Genomic DNA, 19,184 nt, shown 5'->3' on the forward strand with positions numbered 1-19,184 from the left:
CCCATTTGGATAGATCATGCCCATTATTTCTTGGTTGCAGTGGAGATAAACAAGCTCTGTACCATATCTGTAGATCTTGGTACCACGATATGTCAACCAACAATTGTTTCCATTTGCTCCAAAGTGTTGCCACCTGGAGCAAGAATACTTGTAGACAACTTAAAATATGGGGACAAGTTGGCATCTGATAGACAAGTTCACCAGGTCCTCAACTATAAATCCCAATTACCACAGCAATGCGTGCCATTCCCACATGAATGAAATAGATTAGTAAAGATGACAGCAATAACATCTCATTTCATACTGAAGAGCATACTGAATGTGACTTTATTGCTGAATTTTAGGAAGTGTAGAATATCACTATAAATGCCTGAAGCTCATCCTGTGTGGCAGTAAGTGACCAAGTATGTGTTTCAGAGTGTTGATGTCCAAGTCCTAGAGAAACTACTAAGTTAATAGGAAATGAGTCCAAAGGATCGACCAACTACAGAATGGATTGATTGATTTGAGAAGAAAGTCGATAGCTATGATCATGCCTTTGGTTGATGACCATGGGACAGAAACAAAGCTGTCTCACTTCAAGTTTGAGTATCTTTTTAGATTTATCTTTAGGTAGGCCAAGCGTTCTGAAGCTCTTTTGATTTGAATGTTGAGTATAAGCAATACACAGTGCCTTTGAGTACCACCAATTAGTTTCAAGAGGAATTGACCCACCTTTGCTTGTGTTATTGCCTGTAAATGAATTCTATTGAAGTCAATGATGTCTGACCACTCAAGGTTTTGGCAAGGTTTTCCAGATTGAGGCCAAACAATGTAGGAAGTTCAACTACTCGGGCTAATTCGAACCAAGTTGAATTTGCATGATGCAGCAAAATTTCATGTTCAAACAAACTAATCATTCAAATTAACTTTGTGGTTCACGGTAGCACAAACTAAATACTATTCAATGGAATTGTATCATGTTGGTTTTCCATGTAGACTTTTTGAATTCACTTCTTGCTCCTCTTTCCAGAATGAGATGGGAGAAAAATATGTCCCTGTAATTTTTCTTCTGGGTTGTTCACAGAACTGTTAGGAAGATTAATTATAGGTGAATAATCTGAGATTTAAATAACACCATATGAAGGAATTAGGATGTTTCATGGTCTAGGTAAAATGATAAGTTCTTGAGCAGACACCAAAGCAGATATAATGAAGCCTGGCATTTTCTCTACACTATCAATGTATTACAAGAGCATTTTGCAGCTAATTGAACATTTCACATGACGCTTCGTTTTTGGCCTCCTCTTCACATAAGTGGCTATCACAGAATTATGCCGGGCTAACTTGCACATAACCAGTTCCAGAGACCTGGCTCATCCCTTGAATGTGCCTTACGCATTTATGCTGCCAGATCCTTTCATGAATATCAACAGCAACAAAACTCAATTCAGTCATTCACCTGATCAAAGATGGAGGGCCCGATCAATCAGAAAAGTTCCCAAGGGTAGAATTTACTGGCTGTTCATGCCGGCGGGATATTCCAGTCCCACCGATGGCTCACTCCCACTTCGGGTTTCCTAGCAACGAAGGGTGCATTCATATGGGAAATCCCATTGACAAGGGCAGGACCAGAAAATCCCACTGGCGGGCCGTCTCCACTGTCCAAAACACGCAGCAGGTTGCTTGCTAAATTCCACCAAAGTGTAATTTGTGATGGATTTTGCTGGGAATTTCTTGCCGGTGAGTTCCACACCGCTATCTAACCATGCTTATCACTTTTTTGGGCCCTGGGTAGTATCTCACCGGTTTAGCCCACATTTAGAATTACTGGGCGTGATTGAGCGGCCACGCTGCACCCCAAAAATCAGCTCACCGCATGCGGCGCAGCGTGGGCCAAAGAAGCCAGAAGACCCAACTCCGGGATCTACCCGGCTCGTAACGCCTCATGAGATCTAATGCAATTCTCGCAGGACGTTGCGATGTAAACCCCACCCATTGTGGGCAGGATCACTTTTTGCCAAATCTGCATATCAAAGCAAGACAGCTAGACTCCACTTGAATATGCGGTTTCCCAAGGCACCCGAGGCATTGGGATCTATCTCCTTCACCTTAGAGATCTCGGGTGAGCGCCCCTTAGTACTGGACTCTGCAAATGGGGACTGGATGGAACGGCACTTGTGGGGTCTCCCAGGGGATTGAAGACACCCAGGTGCATGCCCTTTGGGCATGGTGGTAGCTGGCACTGCTGGTGGTGATTGGGCCAGCGGTGCCATACGCGGGTGTTGGAGGGTGCTGGGGACCCTCCCATAGTGCGTTGGGGCTTGGGGAGGGGTCGGGGGTCGATTCGAGGTCTCCAAAGATTTAAAAATGGCATCCTGATTGCTTGCTACACTAAAGAGGTTCCAGGGTGTGAGAGGAAACCAAAGCACCTGGAGGAAACCCATACCAACACAGGGAGAATGTGCAAACTTCATACAGTCACCCAAGATCGGAATTAAACGTATCCTGGCACTATGAGGCAGCAGTGCTAACCACTGTGCCACCATGCCACCCATGATACAAAATATTTCCTGGGTTCAGCTTTGTAGATAGCACCCATTTACTGCACTATGATGTTCTACATATAAAACCTTATAGCATTTGCCTCATATGTTGGTGAATCATCCTCACCAGCTATCAAACTGGAGATCACCTGAACATTAGGTTCTGCTTCACTCCATTTTTGCCTGTCATTATTTTCTCTCCCCGATCCATACCTTGGCAAACTTTCAAATTACCTGAGAAGTTTTATAACGGCAAATCAATATTTGTTCAAATGTGTAACCACTTTAAATACATCTCTTTACATTTAAGCTCCTTTTCAGGTTTTGCACATGTTCCTCATTCGGCTAGCTGTTGGTGTAAACTCAATTAATTCAGCTCAATTGAAAGTGTCAAATTGAGCACAATCACCTCAGTGTCATGTGATCAAGTCACAAATTTTAATGGTCTCAAGAAAGTAAGAGCTTCATAAATGTGCAGTAAAAAGCTTTTGATACATTATTTGCCACAAGTTCTTATAATCTCTCAGTTGTTGTAATGTCTCCATTACATTACTCTATTCCAGAACCAGTAAGTTCCTGCCGATGCAGATCGATGGAGAACCTTGGATGCAGACCCCTTGTACAGTAAGTGGATGTTATGGGTGAAAGATATTGCAAGGTTGTCAAAATAATTACCCAAAGCGCTCCAAGAATGCAACAGATGCATTGCATTTTAAATGAGGATGAGGCACTATCCTGATTAAAGGAATTGATTCAGTCATTCACAAGTAGCTGCAAAATGCTCTTGTAATGCAGGCTGCACAAAGTTATAAAAAAATTTAATGAAAATGTATTATTTGCTCTTGTTGGATTTTTAAGCAAAGCCATGGCCCGGCAAGATAAAGACCGACACTTTGGCTTCGACCTTGTCAATATTGAGCCATTTCTGTTCAGCCTCAAACAGAAACTCTGTGCCCTAGTTCCTGAGTTTATTCCATTTTTTTGGATGCCATTCAAACCCAGGCAGATGGTACACAATCTAGCTGTTCTGATCAACTCTGAACTGAGTGCCAAACTATACTACCATCATCAAAATTGTGTACTTCCAACTCCAAGGCATCAATGTCTCCACTGTGCCTTTGATATCCTGTGGACTTTTATTTCCTTGTACATTTATGACATTTTGTTGAGATGTTCAGTTTGCTAGGATGCACTCTCCTTGAATCCTGGCAACTGTTGCTGCATTACAAGTTCCAGCAAACAAAGTTAGGATGGCGTCTCTTTGTCTGCTGTAGTAAAAGAATTGGATGAGAGAGTCTAATTTTTGGGGAAGAAGATATCCATAGAATGCCTACAGTGCAGAAGGAGGCCATTCAGTCCACCAAGTCTGCACCGGCCCTCTGAAAGAGCACCTAGGCACACTCCCCGGCCTATTCCCGTAACCCCACCTGACCTTCACATCTTTGGACATCAAGGGGCAATTTTAGCATGACCAATTCACCTAACCTGCACATCTTTGAACTGCAGGGGAAAAACGGAGCACCTGGAGGTAACCCACGCAGACAAGGGTAGACCGTGCAAATTCCACACTGTAACCCAAGGCCAGAATTGAACCCAAGTCCCTGATGCTGTGAGGCAGCAATGCTAACCACTGTGCCACCGTGCCGAATCAAAAACATGTTAAATATGTATTTAAGGTGTCATTTTAACTCAAGGTAGACTCAGGTTCTGCAGGATTTGATTGAGACCATGAAACGCTCGGAACAGAAATGTAGATGTGCTACTCTTATCTTAAGGTGAGAACAGATATTGGTTTAAATCTGCGTTGCTGAATTAAGTTGCTTATTAACTCAAGTCTGCCTCAAACTGAAAACCTTGAACACCACTTCCTAGCCAACAGTGGTTTGGATCTGAAAGCACCTCAGTCTTATTCACCCTTCCTGATGAGATTATTTGGATCTCCTATGGTATTTCACTTAGAGTCAATACCAGGTGGAGTCTTTAGGTCAAGTGGGTTTAGGGAAGAAAGGAGCAGGATGGAGGATGGGCAGGGGAAAGCAGAGGGGGTGGTAGATGGAGAAGAGAGAAGAAGGGAGGGGCAGGAGTGATGCGCGATCAATGAACACAGAAATGAAGGAGTAGTCCGAATCGACGGCTTTAATCTACAAGAAGTGTGCCCAGCAGCTTGAGTACAGAAAGAATGATGGCTGCTGGGAAACACGGGTTCTTATACTCCGCCTATAGGCGGAGCTACCTTCATCTTGACCAATGGGAAAGCAACACTTGGGCCAATGGGCAGCGAGTCTTCTCCACCAATAGCAGCTCACACTGCCAGATACTGTAGTACCTCTCGTCATGCTACCACAAGGAGTAGGAAGCGTAGAGTATTAGAGAAGAGAGGAAGGGAAAAGAGAAGACATGGAGGAGACGGAAGGAGGTGGGGAGAGGGGAAACAACAGGAGGAGGAGAGCAGAGGTAAAAAGAAAAACAAGAGGTGTGCCAGTAAGTTTCCAGGAAAAGAGATAGCAGTTGGAGCCAATTTAGTATCCTCCTCACCCCTCCTCCCTTCCATTTTTCCTCTTGCCTCTTCCCTTCTATCCTACCTCTTCCCCATTCTATGCCAGTATCCCCTCTTCTCTTCCTTACTTCAATAAAATCCCATCTTCTCATCCTCTGCTCTCACACCGCCAAGTCCGTCTCCTTTCCCCTTTTTCTGCCTTCTCCCTGGAATGCAGGCTTTAAGCGTTTGGAGTGCAGGAAAGTTCCAGCACTATGATCTTTGATTCCACCAGTATCAAATCAGTAAATAAATTTGTGCAAAAGCGTATCTTAAAGAATTAACATTTTAAATTTAAAAACCATTACCTGACACTTAAAGCACAGAAAAGCCACTGAGGACTCAGCTCCTTTTCTCAAATTAGCAGTGTTGTGACTTGCGTGTAAAACAATGAGAGCCAGGAGTGCCCGGTTGTCATCCTGAGCCCATTTCTTTATTCTGTATTACCCACCTTCTGGGCTTGGGCTTAAAATTGTGCTTTAAGCATAATGGAGAAACAGTGTTGAGAACTCTTCCCTCGAACATGTGAACCAAAGAACCTTGCCAATCAGACCATGAACAATATCTCATGTGGGTGTTGGGGGAGGGGAGAGATGCAGCAGGGGAAGATTCTGTGCTGTTCAAACCATCCTCCCTGGGCAGCTGGATGCCTGCTCTTGTTCCCTTCTCCAGGTCTCCAGGCCCCAAAATTGGCCTTAGGCACACTCTCCAGCTCCTGTTCCAGCCCGCTGCTCATAGCCTAATGGCACCAGTGTCTCTAGTCCTGCCAAGACACCGCTCCCTGCACTGAAGAGAGCCACAGGGGCCCAACCAATTCCCCTTGCCCATCCCTCATCCCCAAGGCCTGGCTGACAGAAACGTATGAGTAGCCAATGGGTACCCTGAAATCTGCCTCATGCCAAAGTAGGATGTCAGGAGCCGGGGCCCAGCGCCACTATCCCACTATACTCCTGTCTATTTTCTTCCTATCCTCTCCCACCCCTCTCTCTTCTCCCTTCATACCCTCCTGCTTCCCACTTTTAAAGATGAAGTGCTGCTCAGTGATGTTTCAGAGGATTAGAAGATCTAGCACATTGCAGGTACAAGGGATATTATGAGGGCAAAAGGGTTTGTGATTGTGGGGGGTGCGCTGAGGGAGTGGGGAGAAATCTTCCTCAATGTGGGTGAAAAGTTCTAAGTGGGAAATATGGGAGGTTTGTCAGATGTAACTGTGGTCACTGGTGGGGTAGGCTCAAAATATTTTTTGTTTGATCCAATGGACAGTTTACAAAATTCTCAAAATATCGCAACAGCTTTATGTGGTTCTTGAGCCCACACCTGCGAATAATCATATCTGCAAAATTAGTATCATATTTCCAACTTTCATCTGCTAACTGTGGATAGCCTGTGTGAGGGTCCGAGGGCAATGAACCCCGCATTATTAGGAGTCATTAAACATGTCCAGAATTAAAGGCACCAGCTGCTCCAAGAACCTCTTCTAAAATTCAATCGGAAAGCCATCCAGATCAAGGGCTTTCCAGTCTGCATTTAACCAATGCATTTTATAATTTCATCTGGGTTTTACAGTGCTTCCAACTCTTCTCTCCTATCCACTTCCACACTGGGATGAGTAGGCTGTTCAAAAAGTCAGTCATGACCGATCCCTCCACCAGAGGCTCCGATCTATGAAGCTCCTGATCGAACATTCAAAAGCTGTATCACCTGAGGGGGGGGCGGAAACCAGGCTACCGCTTGAATTTATACTATTTATATGATTTCCTGGGAGGCCGCCTGCCGCTTATAGCCGGTGAGCCAAAGGGCGACTCACTTTCTTCCCTCATATTCGTAAACATGCCCCTTGAGCATTGCAGCTGGCTATCTGCTGTGTCTGTCGATAACAGCTCAATTGTGTTTCCAGCTTTTTCCGAATTGCCTGCATCTATGGGGTAGGGTCAAGTGAGTGTTGGTGCTCCACCTCAAGAATGGAGTCCACCAGCCTCTGCTGCTCCACCCTCACTGTCATCACCACATGTGCCTGTAGGAGATATTTCCCCACTGAAGGCATCCTGTCGCGTTGGAAGGCAACAACTGACTCAGTTTTATTACATTTCATGTCGTCCTCAATGGCAGTGGACATGCAATCACAAAATTTCTTATCTGCTAGTAATGTTGTGTCTAATCTCCATAGCGGACATTGGGATCTGAATCGAGCGCTAAATCAACAAGGTGCGGGGCCTGGTCCAAAATCACAATCTCTGATTACTCAGTCGCCCACCACTGAAGGGAGGAGAGACCTATCTACCACAAAAACGTCAATCTGCGAATATACCTGATGGAAAATATACCTGCAGGAAAAGCAAAAATCTTTATCATCTGGGTGCCACCCTCACCCTATCTTTTCCATGAAAGACAACAAAGCTGTGGCCACGCCTGATGGAACCAAATATTTGGGCTTGGAATGATCCAGTCTAGGGTCCAGGACAGAGTTTAGATCCCCACCTAAAATGAAGCTGATGAGAGTCTAAATCGGGAGGAAGGTGGCAGATTATTCATAAAATATGTATTGACCCAGTTCAGGGTGTAGATATTAACCATAACTCGGGTGTAGATATTAACCATAACCACTGGAGTGGCCACCAGGAAACCACAGACAATAATATGTCTGCCGGTTGGCATCGGTCAAAATCTTGGAGGCAGAAAAACTGAACCCTTGCATTAATTAATATTGCCGCACCATTGGCCCTACCATCGAAACTTGAATGAAAGACCCACCCCTTCTGCAGCCTTATCTAGCCCCTGACTCTTAAAGGGTCCTCTTGCAAAAACACCACATTGGAGTTAAAACTCTTCAGGTGAGCAAATACTCAATTTCAGTCATGCAGTCATACAGCCTAGTGAATCGGACGAACACTTTCTCGTACTTCATACAAAAGTTGTTACAAGTTGCTTTTGAATCTGACTGTTTTCCCAGTTTAAGCCTAATCTTTGCTAACCATGCTCTGCCCAAGTAGAGTAGGAAAATTTCCATGGGACAGCGTTAAGAGGCAACTCCGCCATTTATTCATTTGCTTCTCCTTCCATTAAATGCATCCTTTTAATCATACGGCATCTTCAGTGTACATCCTTAGGATCACATTTGACCATTTTAAAGCAGATTCTTCAGATTTTGATTATAACTCAGTCAAGAAAGCCCAACACCACCTCTACTTCCTACAGAAGCTAAAGAAATTTGGCGTGTCTGCATCGACTCTCACAAACTTCTACAGATGTGCAATAGAGAGCATCCTATCCGGCTGCATCACTGCCTGGTATGGCAACTGCTCGGTCCAAGATCACAAGAAACTGCAGAGTGTGGTGAACTCAGCCCAACGCATCACACAAGCTTGCCACCCCACATGATTCTGGATAGACCTCCCGCTGCCTCAGGAAGGCAACAAGCATTGTCAGAAACCCTTCACACCCAGGCATTGCCTTCTTCTAGACACTTCCTTCTGGCAGAAAGTACAGAAGTCCTGAAGACCCGCATATCCAGACATAGGAACAGCTTCTCCCCAACAGCTACAAAGACACCCCCAATGACTCCCCCCTCGGACTGATCTGTTCCCTGGATGAACATTATTCACAAAGCCCTATGCTGCCCTTGCTCATGTATTTGCTTTGTTTGGCCCCTTGTTCCGCACTGTTTGTCGATGTTACCATTTGTCAATGTACTCTGTTGAGTATTCTTTTTGTCTACGATGTACGTACTGTGTACGTTCCCTCGGCCACAGAAAAATACTTTTCACTGTACTTTGGTACATGTGACAATAAATAAATCAAAAATAAATTGCCTCAGGCATTAAAGATAACAGCTATGCCCGTATCCACTTCCCATTTTAATTTTATGACCTCCGGGTTTTGAGAGATGCCCAATAATGTCGTTGATCGCCCCACACCGACAAAACGTCTAACCTCAGCAGCTGCAGTAGCTTGGTTGCGTTATCATTTGAGGTGATCTTGAACTTCACCTACTAATTTATAGACAAGGTTAGTATATTTAGATTTGTTTTTTTTCTTGAACATTCTTGGTGTAGGAGATGTTTTCTGAACCCAACATATGGCCCTACTTGCCACAGTCCTACCATGTATTTGTTTTACTCCAGCATCCCCCCACTAAGTGTCCAACCTGTGTACATATTAATCATTTTTATCAGTGTCACAAGTAGGCTTACATGAACACTGCAATGAAGTTACTGTGTGAAAATCCCCTAGTACGCCACACCACCACGCCTGTTCGGGTACACTGAGGGAGAATTCAGAATGTCCAATTCACCTAACTAACACGGCTTTCGGGATTTGTGGGAGGAAACCGGAGCACCCAGAGGAAAACCAAAATGACAGGGGGAGAACATTCGGACTCCACATAGACAGTGACCAAAGGGGGAATCTAACGCAGGTCCCTTGCACTGTGAAGCAACAGTGCTAACCCACTGTGCTCCCGTGCCGCCCCACTGATGACATGGTTGCAACCTTACAACATTGTTCTTTGTGGTATCCATTTTGTGGATCTTCACTCCAGCTCCCAACTCTGAAGCGTCTTTTGTCTGCAATCTCCATAGATGTCATGTGGCAACTTCCAAAGCAGCTTAAGTGTCAGATTAATTACAGGAAGCAACTTCCTCTGAATAGTTTCACTGTGGAATCCACAAAGCAGCTGTCACAAAGATTATCATTCAATGTTGCAGCAAATTCACAATATTTTGCTCACCTTCTTAAAGTTGCTAAGCCGTCTTAAAATTGTAAAATGCTTTCACCTTCTTCCTGCTATGGTAGTGGAACCGAAACCTTTGTGCCATCAATAATGGGTTCAGGAGAGAAATGCCCCTCATAGCACATGCTGCCTCACAATGCCAGGGACGCAGATTCTATTCCGGCCTTGTCTGTGTGGAGTTTGCATGTTCTCCCCGTGTCTCCATGGATTTTCTCCAGGTACACGGGTTTCCTCCCACATCCAAAGATGTGCAGGTGAGACGGATTGCTAAATTGCCCCTTAGTGTCCAGGGATGTGCAGGTTAGGTTACAGTGTAACAGAGGATAGGGTGGGGAGTAGGCCCAGGTAGAATGCTGTATCAGAGAGCTGGTTTCAAATTTGATGAGCCAAATGTCCTCCTTCTGCACCGTATGGATTCGATGATTCTAAGATTTTCATTAATTCGATGTAGAATTTATCTCCTGGTTTTGTTCGGTGAACTAAATTCGGTAACCAGCTGAGAAATGTTGCGATCTTTAGGTCCTCAGCTGTTTGATTTGCTCTAAGAAATAATTGGAATCTTTCCTCACATGAGTTCCAAGACTCAGCCGTCATCAACTGCATCCATAGCACCAGTTTTTCCTGCCATTTCAGATCTGTCACCACTGAATCTGTACTTTAAACAACTAGAATTTTTTTTTGTTTGCCCTGACTGTAATTCAACTTTTTCCTCCAAGAGTGGCCCATTTAGAGTCAGCAGACGTCGAAATCCTGGCCCCCGCAGCCTGTTTAGCTTCGCAACATGTAGCCAAGATCATACTCACTTCAACGCAAGCAGGTTTTTCCCTGACTCTCGGTCTTTGTCCACGGTTGTAGTCAAATTCTTTTTCACAGCTTCAGCATCCCAACAGTGCTTTGGCCTGACGTGTGCGTGCAACTGAGTCCAGTCCCAAAAACCCTTCTTTGCTCCCGATACCATCTCCACTGTTTAGTCGACGAATATTTTCTTTCAGCAATTTTTCCTGCCTCAATCCTCATCGCCAGTTTTCTCTTCTGTTTTTTTGTTGTTGCAAAGAGAAGAGATATCGTGCTACCTACACTCTGGATTCTTTCAAACACGATGAGAGGTATTTAATAGGTGTTGTTGGAGAACTGCAAAACCCACGCAAATACTCTCTAGGTGTCACTACACATCATGCGACGCTTTACCAGCAGGCATGTAGGGGGCGATTCTCCGAGCCCCGCGCTGGGCCAGAGAATCAGCGCAACCACGCCATGACGCCCCGATGCCGGCGCATAATTCTCCGAGGTGCGGAGAATCGACGCCATTTGCGCTGGCGCGTTTGGCGTGGCGCCAGGCGCGGGCCGCTGGAATTGGCGGAGCCGCCGATTCTCAGGCCCAGATAGACCGAGTGGCCGCGCCGATATGACAGAGTTCCGCCAGCGCCGTTCACCCCTGGTTTGCTGCTGGTGGTAACTCTGCGGGAACAGTTGAGGGTGGCCTGTGGGGTGGGGAGGGGTCTCCTTCACCGGAGTGGGCGGCCTCCAATGGCGCCTGACCCGCGATCGGGGCCCACCGATCGGCGGGCCGGCCTCCCCCACCACCCACCACCAACCCCACCCCCCCCCCCCCCCCCCCCCTACCCCTCCAGGCCTACTTCTGGCGCAGCCGGCCCACACCAACCCCAAGTTGGGTCGGGGCAACGCGCGTAAGAGGTTCCCCGCTCATGAGCAGGTGGTGCGCCACCCATTGGCGCCGAGTAAGGAGGCTGGAGCGGTGGCCCCCTGTGGAGTTCCAGAATCCATCGTACCTGGGCTCAGTTCGCACCGTCGTGAAACGCCTGACGGCGTACATGATTGGCGCGAACACCTTGGGCTCCATATTGGCGAATCGTCCCCATATTCCTCTGATACGTACAGGCTTCCAATTTAAAAAAGCTGAGACAGTGAACCAAACCTGCTTTGCCCACAGTGATAGGTCCTTGCACCTATCCATCACAGAATTATACTTAAGTTATCAGTTTACAAATGGCATTGTTTTTTAACCCATGGATAAGTGAAACTTAAACTTTAAATAATCTAAGTTTACACTGGTTTATGCTATTCCATGTGATGCAAGTCATCAGTAATCATAGAACCCCTACAGTGCTGAAGAAGTCCATTCAGACCCATCGAGCCTGCACCGACCCTCCGATAGCGCACCCTACCTAGGTCCATGCCCCCACCCTATCCCGTAACCCCACCTAACCTTTTGGACACTGAGGGAAAATGTAGCATGGCTAATCCACCTAACCTGCACATCTTTGTAATGCATGGATGAAAGGAATTAATTTATGAGAATAAATGCTGAATGTTGTTCTCCCTGTCTCTATGTTCCTGGTGAGTGTAAATGGTATTCTATGGTTCACTGAAAATTGTCAGTGGTGAACAAACACTCTCCTACTGCTTGAAGTGGAACTGAGAGGCTGCTTCATTACCATCACAATCACGTTCAATCTGTTCTGTAAGGGGATTGTGCCCTGCCCATTTCATCTCTTCTGCAAAGGTTAAGTTCCTTTCAGTAATTAAAGCAATCACCAGAACATTTTCTTCTGACTTTGATCATCCTTAACTGGGGGGATGCCCTCTTTTTCATGGAATTTCCAATGTCCAGATGGCTTTGGAGTCATCACATTTCATCAATCTCAACCTGTATTTATTCTTATGATCCTTGACTTAGCCAAATCAGATCTTTGTTCAACTCATTGCTGAATGGTAACTGTTAGTCAAGGTGAAAAAAACAATATAGTTTGCTGCGGGTTGCAGTCTTAAACTGCTCTTTTGAGCAGGTGGACCAAGATGCAGAATAGGCGCCAATGAGATCTGATTGCAGTTTTAACCTGAACAATGTGAGGGCAAGTTGTTGTTGCTGAGCCCACTATCTCCTTCACCTGCCTCACTCACCTCAGAAGCCATGGTGTGAAGCAAACACAGAGCCAGAAAACCTCCAGAAAGGAAGGGTTTTTTTTTCTTCTGGGCTCGCGGACCAGGAAAAGCAGGAATGCTCCTCCAGACATAAAATCTAAATTTAGGCCTCCCCAGCCTCAGCTTCCCTTCCCTGAATGATGCTGCTCTCCAGCCACCACCCCCCACCCCCCGAAAAAAATGTTTAACTGAGTCCAATAGACCGTTCCTTATCTCCGAAGGGAGCAGCTTCCTGCTCTCTAAATTGCACCCTGGCCGTTGGTCAGCCAGCAAGTTCCACAAAGTGCAGGTGGGAAACGAGCTGACTGGGCCTATGTACTGGGACATGGGAAATACAGCTCATGCTGCAGAGGTCCAATGGGTTTGCTTTCCCCCTCAATCTGAGGAACATCAATACCATCAATCAAGTGGAAGCTAACCACAGCATGACAACATGATAAATACTCCGCCCACTTCTGAAGCACTATTTTCAAAAAAATAAATTCATGTGCGTATTTTCTTACTGTCAATTTTTCAACAAGATATTTTATATTTTGTAATGAAGAGTTTCCATCAAAGTTACATTTTCATAATTGCTTAAAAAACTCAAAGTATTTCTTTCACAGAATCCTTTAATTAACTGTGCAGGGAATTCCTGTACGGTTCAAATAGGCAGGTGTGGTGACTTGTAGGATATGCAGAGCCTCACCTGGTTTTTGAACAGGCCATTAACAGTAATGAGTCTCAAGTGACCGCCTCGTTTTCAATTTTCCAACCCATGTAAGCAGATAAGTTTCTGGAAACTTGTACTTGACTGTTAATCAAGTCAGTGCAGGAGGTATCATGGAACGTAATATTTTCTTTTGGCATAACCAAAAGCTAAAACAAGTTGAATTACAAGACCAGGAATGACCATTTGAACACTTCTACTGTCGGAAATACATGTGATTCAGAGTCACGGTGCGTTATGACAATCAGAGCGAGAGACATCCAAGCTGGCATTCCTTTTGTGATTTAGTTAGCCTGTTCAGGGATTCAAAGATTGCTTTGCCAACCTGCGTCTACCTTTTGCTTATTTTCTCAAGAAGCAGCAATTTTGAAATGATAATTTCATTGTTTTGAATTATCACGTCTTTCGGGTCAAGTGGGAGGAAACCGGAGCACACGGAGGAATCCCACGCAGACACGGGAAGAACGTACAGACTCTGCACAGTGACCCAAGCAGGGAACCAAACTCAGGTCCCTGGTGCTGTCAAGCAACAGTGCTCACTGTGGTATCATGTCACCCTTATGACAATGGGTGCAATTTGACGAGCAAAAAGAGTCTTGCTTTGGGCGAATATAGCGGGATCTTTCTTGGCGCTGCTATCAAATGGGACTCTTGTTTTTTCTGGGCTTGGTCAGGAACTCCCTGCCGAGGCCGCACTTACCTAACTTCCTACACTGACGAGTTCAGTGCAGGTAGAGATCAGGGTGCCATTTTTAAATGTCGCCCCTGATCATTTGGACCCTCACTCGGACCCCCTGCCGCAGACTCTGGATCCCCACTTCCCGACAATACCTATTAGGAGATCCCCGAGCTGCCTCTATCCTGCCTCTTAAGAGCAGGGACACCTCACGGGCCCGCACCCTGGCACAGGCAAACTGGCATCCGAGCACCTTAGCACTGCTAGCCCTGAACCCTGGTAGTGCCCCTCCCACCTGGCAGTGCCATCCTGGCACCCTGGTGTACCACAGAGGCACTGTCGGGTGCTCGGCTGCCAGGGAGAGTGACCGGGTACCACCTGCCCAGAGCCCAATTACGCGGGGCATCCGATGGCCTTGGAGACCCCCTCTCAGGGCCCCGGCTCACTTATCAGCAGCACATGTCCCGTATGCTGACTTTGAGACATGGCATCATCAGAGGGGTGGAACTCGGGGGAGCTGGTGGCCACTGGTTAGCACCCAGCGGCCCCTCCTCCAGGTCGGTGCACATCAGGCCCTGGGTTCACCTTGGGATGGAGGAGCAGCTGGTTTGAGCCCTGGCTGCCCCTGCATCATCTGGCTCTGCCAGCCCTGCTGGTTCCACATGGTCTGCACCATGGTGTCGATGCCCTTGGTGATGCTCCTCAGTGATTGGACCATGCTCTGCAGCGCCTTGGCAATGCCCACCTGCAACTGGGACAAGCTCCGCAGTGCCTCGGCCATCCCCATCATGTCCCTCATCAAGATCAGCCTGGTACTGGGTGGCATACCCCAGCGAGGCGGACATTCTGTCGAGACCCTTAGCCATGGCCGTCATCGACTGCACGACACCTTGGACAGCTTCACTAATGGTGCTGACATCATGCACCAGGCCTCTACTGCAGTCGCCACCCTAGCAGTGTTGGCCTAGGTACTACGCATTACCGGTGAAATCTCCTGAGCTGGGACTCCTCCAAGCGGGTATGGATCTGATGGAGTGTCACTGAGATCTCCCTCAGAATGTCACGGCCGCACCCTAACGTCTCCATCAGCTCCAGGAATACCTATTCCACAGGTTCAGCATCAGGCTGGGGCCCAGCTCGGTCCTGGGATCCAGCAGAACTCAGAATGCTGTCGTGCCTGAGGGTTCCTGCCTCCACCTGATGTGCATAATCAGCTGTGTGGTGCTCACCAGATTGTTCCCCAGAAGCCTGACGATGAATATTTCCCACCGACGTGCGTGTATCTACGCTGGTGGATGTTCGGGATGACCAGCTGTGGCGCCTCCATCATGTCTTCCTCAGAGCTCTCCTCCGAAGTGTTCTCCTGGGAAGCTGAAGAGGGGGCCACCTTGGATGGGCCGGCGCCTTCGCGGAGGACCTGCGGGAGAATGGACATGTGGTCAGTGGGGGAATGGGTAAGTCAGTAAGGCAATAAGAACTCACATTTTGACAGGTCCTCCGGCTGGCCTGGTGGTTCCTCACCTCTGCGGCATCCGCCAACCTCCGTGTTGGTGACCGCTCTGTCCTTGGCCACCCCAGTCAGTTCCAGGACCCCCTCCCGAACGTGGTGAGGATTCTTAAGTCTGGCACCATACCACCAGTCTGGGCCCTCTCCCGGCGATTCTGCGAGAGCTTTGCATGAAGAGACACAGAGAGGGCATCATTAGCCACACGCATCGTTCACAGTGGTGAGAGGGGATGTGTGAAGAAAGGGTGGGAGGGGTTGAAGGGAGAGGGGGTGGAGGGAGGGTTGGGGGTTGCATGGAGAGTTGGGGTGGATGCTCGCGTGGGGATAGAAAGGTCTGGGGGGGGAAGGGGGGAGGTGGATGTTGGTGACTACTCACTCGTGCTGCTCAGTGTGGGTCTTTGACCCTTTTCCAGCACCAGACCAGGCCTTCTGGTCAAACACCCAGCGCTCACAGCTGGCGCACCTCATCCCAAGCAGCACTGACTGTCCTCTGACTGACTTCCCTGGACTCTCGAGGGAACATCCCTCCTGGCCTCTACTGCGTCTAGGAGCAGGCCAGATCTGCATCCCCGAATTCTGGGCCGGTCTCCAGGGCGTCATTGTTGCGAGCTGGCTAGGGTTGGCTGTGCCAGAGCATTAAAGAGCTGCTCGACTTGTTGGCAGGGGGCCGGAGATCCCGGCGAATCAGCTGGCGGCCTTCATTTGCAGCGAGAAGCCCATGAGGCCCTCGTTAAGTGGATCAATCAACGTTGAATAGCATTGACGGCCTCACTGGGCTGAGCACTGGGAAGCTTGCGGCAGTTCCCGCTCACGAACACACTGAGAAATCCTTCTGGAGATTCCTGCCCGATAGCTCCTCAACCTACACCCCACCACTGGTATCAATAAGTATATATTCAAATGTGCTGAAATAATTATCCAGTGAGCACAGCCCACTTTTCAACCTGTGTAGACTTAACCTGAATTTATGTAATTAACAGTGATTGCCTGATGATGAAAATTACTGGTGTGGACTACGCCTTTTTCACTCCCAGACTTAAATATTCCAATGCATCCCTGACCGACCTCTAACTTTACACCCTCCATAAACTTGAGCACATCCAAAACTCTGCTGCATATGCCCTAATTTGCACCAGTTAATGTTCATCCATCACCCTGTGTTCAATGGCCTATATTGGCCCTGGCTCCTGGTTTGACAACAACTCATTCATAAAATTCTCTGCCTGTTTTCAAATCCCTCATATCTCACCCTTCCTTTCCTCGAAGTCAGCAGCCTCAGAGTTCTCGATCCTCATCCAATTCTGGCCCCTTATGCATCTCAATATTAATCGTTCCACCATGAGCAGCCACACTAATTCAGCTGTCGACAATTAAAGCTCTGGAACCTCTCCATGAAAACGTTCCCACATCTCTCTCTCTCCTGCATTTACGGGGATGTGTTGGCACAGTGGTACTGTCACTGGACTAGTAATCCAGAGACTCACATAAATCACCTGAGAACCCAGGTTTGAATCCATCAGGACAGATGGTGAAATTTACACTCAATAAAACATCTGGAATACAGTTTAATGATGACCATGAAAGCATTGTCAATTGTCGTAAAATCCATCTGGTTCACTAATGTGCTTCTGAGACTACAGAGTTGCTGGCAAATCAAATTGGCCGGCAGTTGATTGAGGTGGGAGTTCTGCTTGAGTGAAATGTGGAAGTCCCATCTCCAGCCAATTATCGTTCCTCGGACCATTCAACAACTGCAGGGCAGCCATGATCAGAGAGGATGCGTCCCGCACCAACTATTCGGGGTGGCAAGACAGGAGACCCTGTTACTTGAAAAAAACCTGTTTATTGTGAAGAATGTGTGAAATATGTCATGAGACAATAATCAAGAATGAAATGCTGCAATATGTGATGAAGCACAAGAAACTTAATCAGCAGTGATGCCCTGCTCCATGGATAGACCAGTTGAATCCTGAAAAATATGTTACTAATTTGTTCCACTTGGATAAGGACTCCTGTAAATTTCCAATTAATATAATGAACCATCATATGCTTGTTGTCACGGTTCATTTACTAATCATTTTGTAGTTCAACCTGACAAACATAATGGAAAACATAAAAAACATTTTTTTCACAAAAAGTGATTCAATTGCTCAAATTTGCTCTGGTGTCTGGTGATAATTTGGTGGTGGATTGATTGTATTGAGATTGAGCATTGAAATCTTAACATATGGGAACATATGCTTTAAGCTTGAGTCAGTACTTTGTTTTTGTTGGCCTAATTATATGTAACTTGCTACTGAGAGCATGGCATATTGACTAGGGTTGCTTTAGTCATGCTGCCAGGTATGTAAGCCATCCACATGGAACACTCCAGGATCCTCTGAAATTTGGAACAATATTGTTGCACATGTGCAATGGTACTCCAGGTTTAGGAGAAATTTATAAACATGGAAGGAAATTTTACTCCACCATTGGTTTATTAAAAAATATTTTCTTTTAACTTTACACAAAGGGAAGAATATTATCCTTTATTTTTTCAGCTCAAATAAACTGATGATACACAGACCATAACTACTGACTTGCACATTATCTACCAGCTTGAGATTTGAATTTGGGCAATAGATCAGTTTGAATAGCAGCCCCATTGCACATCTGACAGTTTGATATTATGGGTCCCTGTGTTAGTTGCAGCTGGGATAGACATTTTCAAATGATACTAAAAGCATAATGTTGTTCCACTACAGCACGGTGGCTTTTCTTGCACACAGATCTGGGCTGTTTAAAGCAGGAATTTTTTATAATGGGAATGAACAGGAAATGTTAAGACAATTGGCAGTATTGTGGAACTTTGCTGTTTCTTCTTGACTGTCCTGCTGTTGCACTTCGCTTGAAGAAATACCTCTGGGTCTTATCTCACATACTCTTTTGAGAAATGTCCCCTCCTATTTCTTTCTAAAAATGGCATCTTCCTCAAAGTGCCTTATATCAAAAGTTTCATGCCACTTGTGTTTTTTTTGGGGTTTTTTTAAAATGTTTTTATTCTCCATTTTCACATTTTCCTCCAAAATTCCCACCCCACCCCCAAACAGTAAACGGTAACAAACACAAAGTCAATCCCCTTAACAATAACAATGATCCCATCCTCCCACCACCCCAAACAATGGCCCACCTGTCAATATATGCATCCAATAAAACAAACCCTCCCACGGTGGAAACAAAAAAACAAAGGAGAAAAAGAAAGGAGTCCGGGACCCCCATGGTCACCCTAGAATCCACTCCCCCCCCCCCCACCACACTCAATGCCGTCCAACCTCCGAAAGAGTACCGTATGTGATACCCAAGAGTTGTAAACCCCCCCCCCTCCAACTCCTCCCGCCCACTGCCTCTTGTAAAACTCCTTCCCCCAACCTTGGTTCCTTCCCCCCAACTTTCCACTCCGGCAAGACCACTCGGACCCTGTTCTGCCAGGGTCCGATGGCCGCAGCCCCTCCCCACCTCACTCCCGTTCACTGGCTGGTTTAAACCGGCCAGCGCAAGAGGCCCCCACCCGGTCCCTTTC

The 19,184-nt window shown here is 46.7% G+C and overlaps 1 protein-coding gene across 1 annotated transcript in view; it reads left to right on the forward strand.

Moving 5' to 3' along the window:
- dgkb (diacylglycerol kinase, beta) overlaps positions 1-19,184 on the forward strand; it is a 1,237,676-nt gene that overhangs the window by 1,112,802 nt on the left and 105,690 nt on the right. The window contains 1 exon segment of the mRNA XM_038797484.1: positions 3,089-3,149. Within this exon segment, the coding sequence (XP_038653412.1) occupies positions 3,089-3,149 (61 nt within the window).

Source organism: Scyliorhinus canicula, chromosome 5 (genome assembly GCF_902713615.1).
Source record: "Scyliorhinus canicula chromosome 5, sScyCan1.1, whole genome shotgun sequence".
Taxonomy (NCBI): domain Eukaryota; kingdom Metazoa; phylum Chordata; class Chondrichthyes; order Carcharhiniformes; family Scyliorhinidae; genus Scyliorhinus; species Scyliorhinus canicula.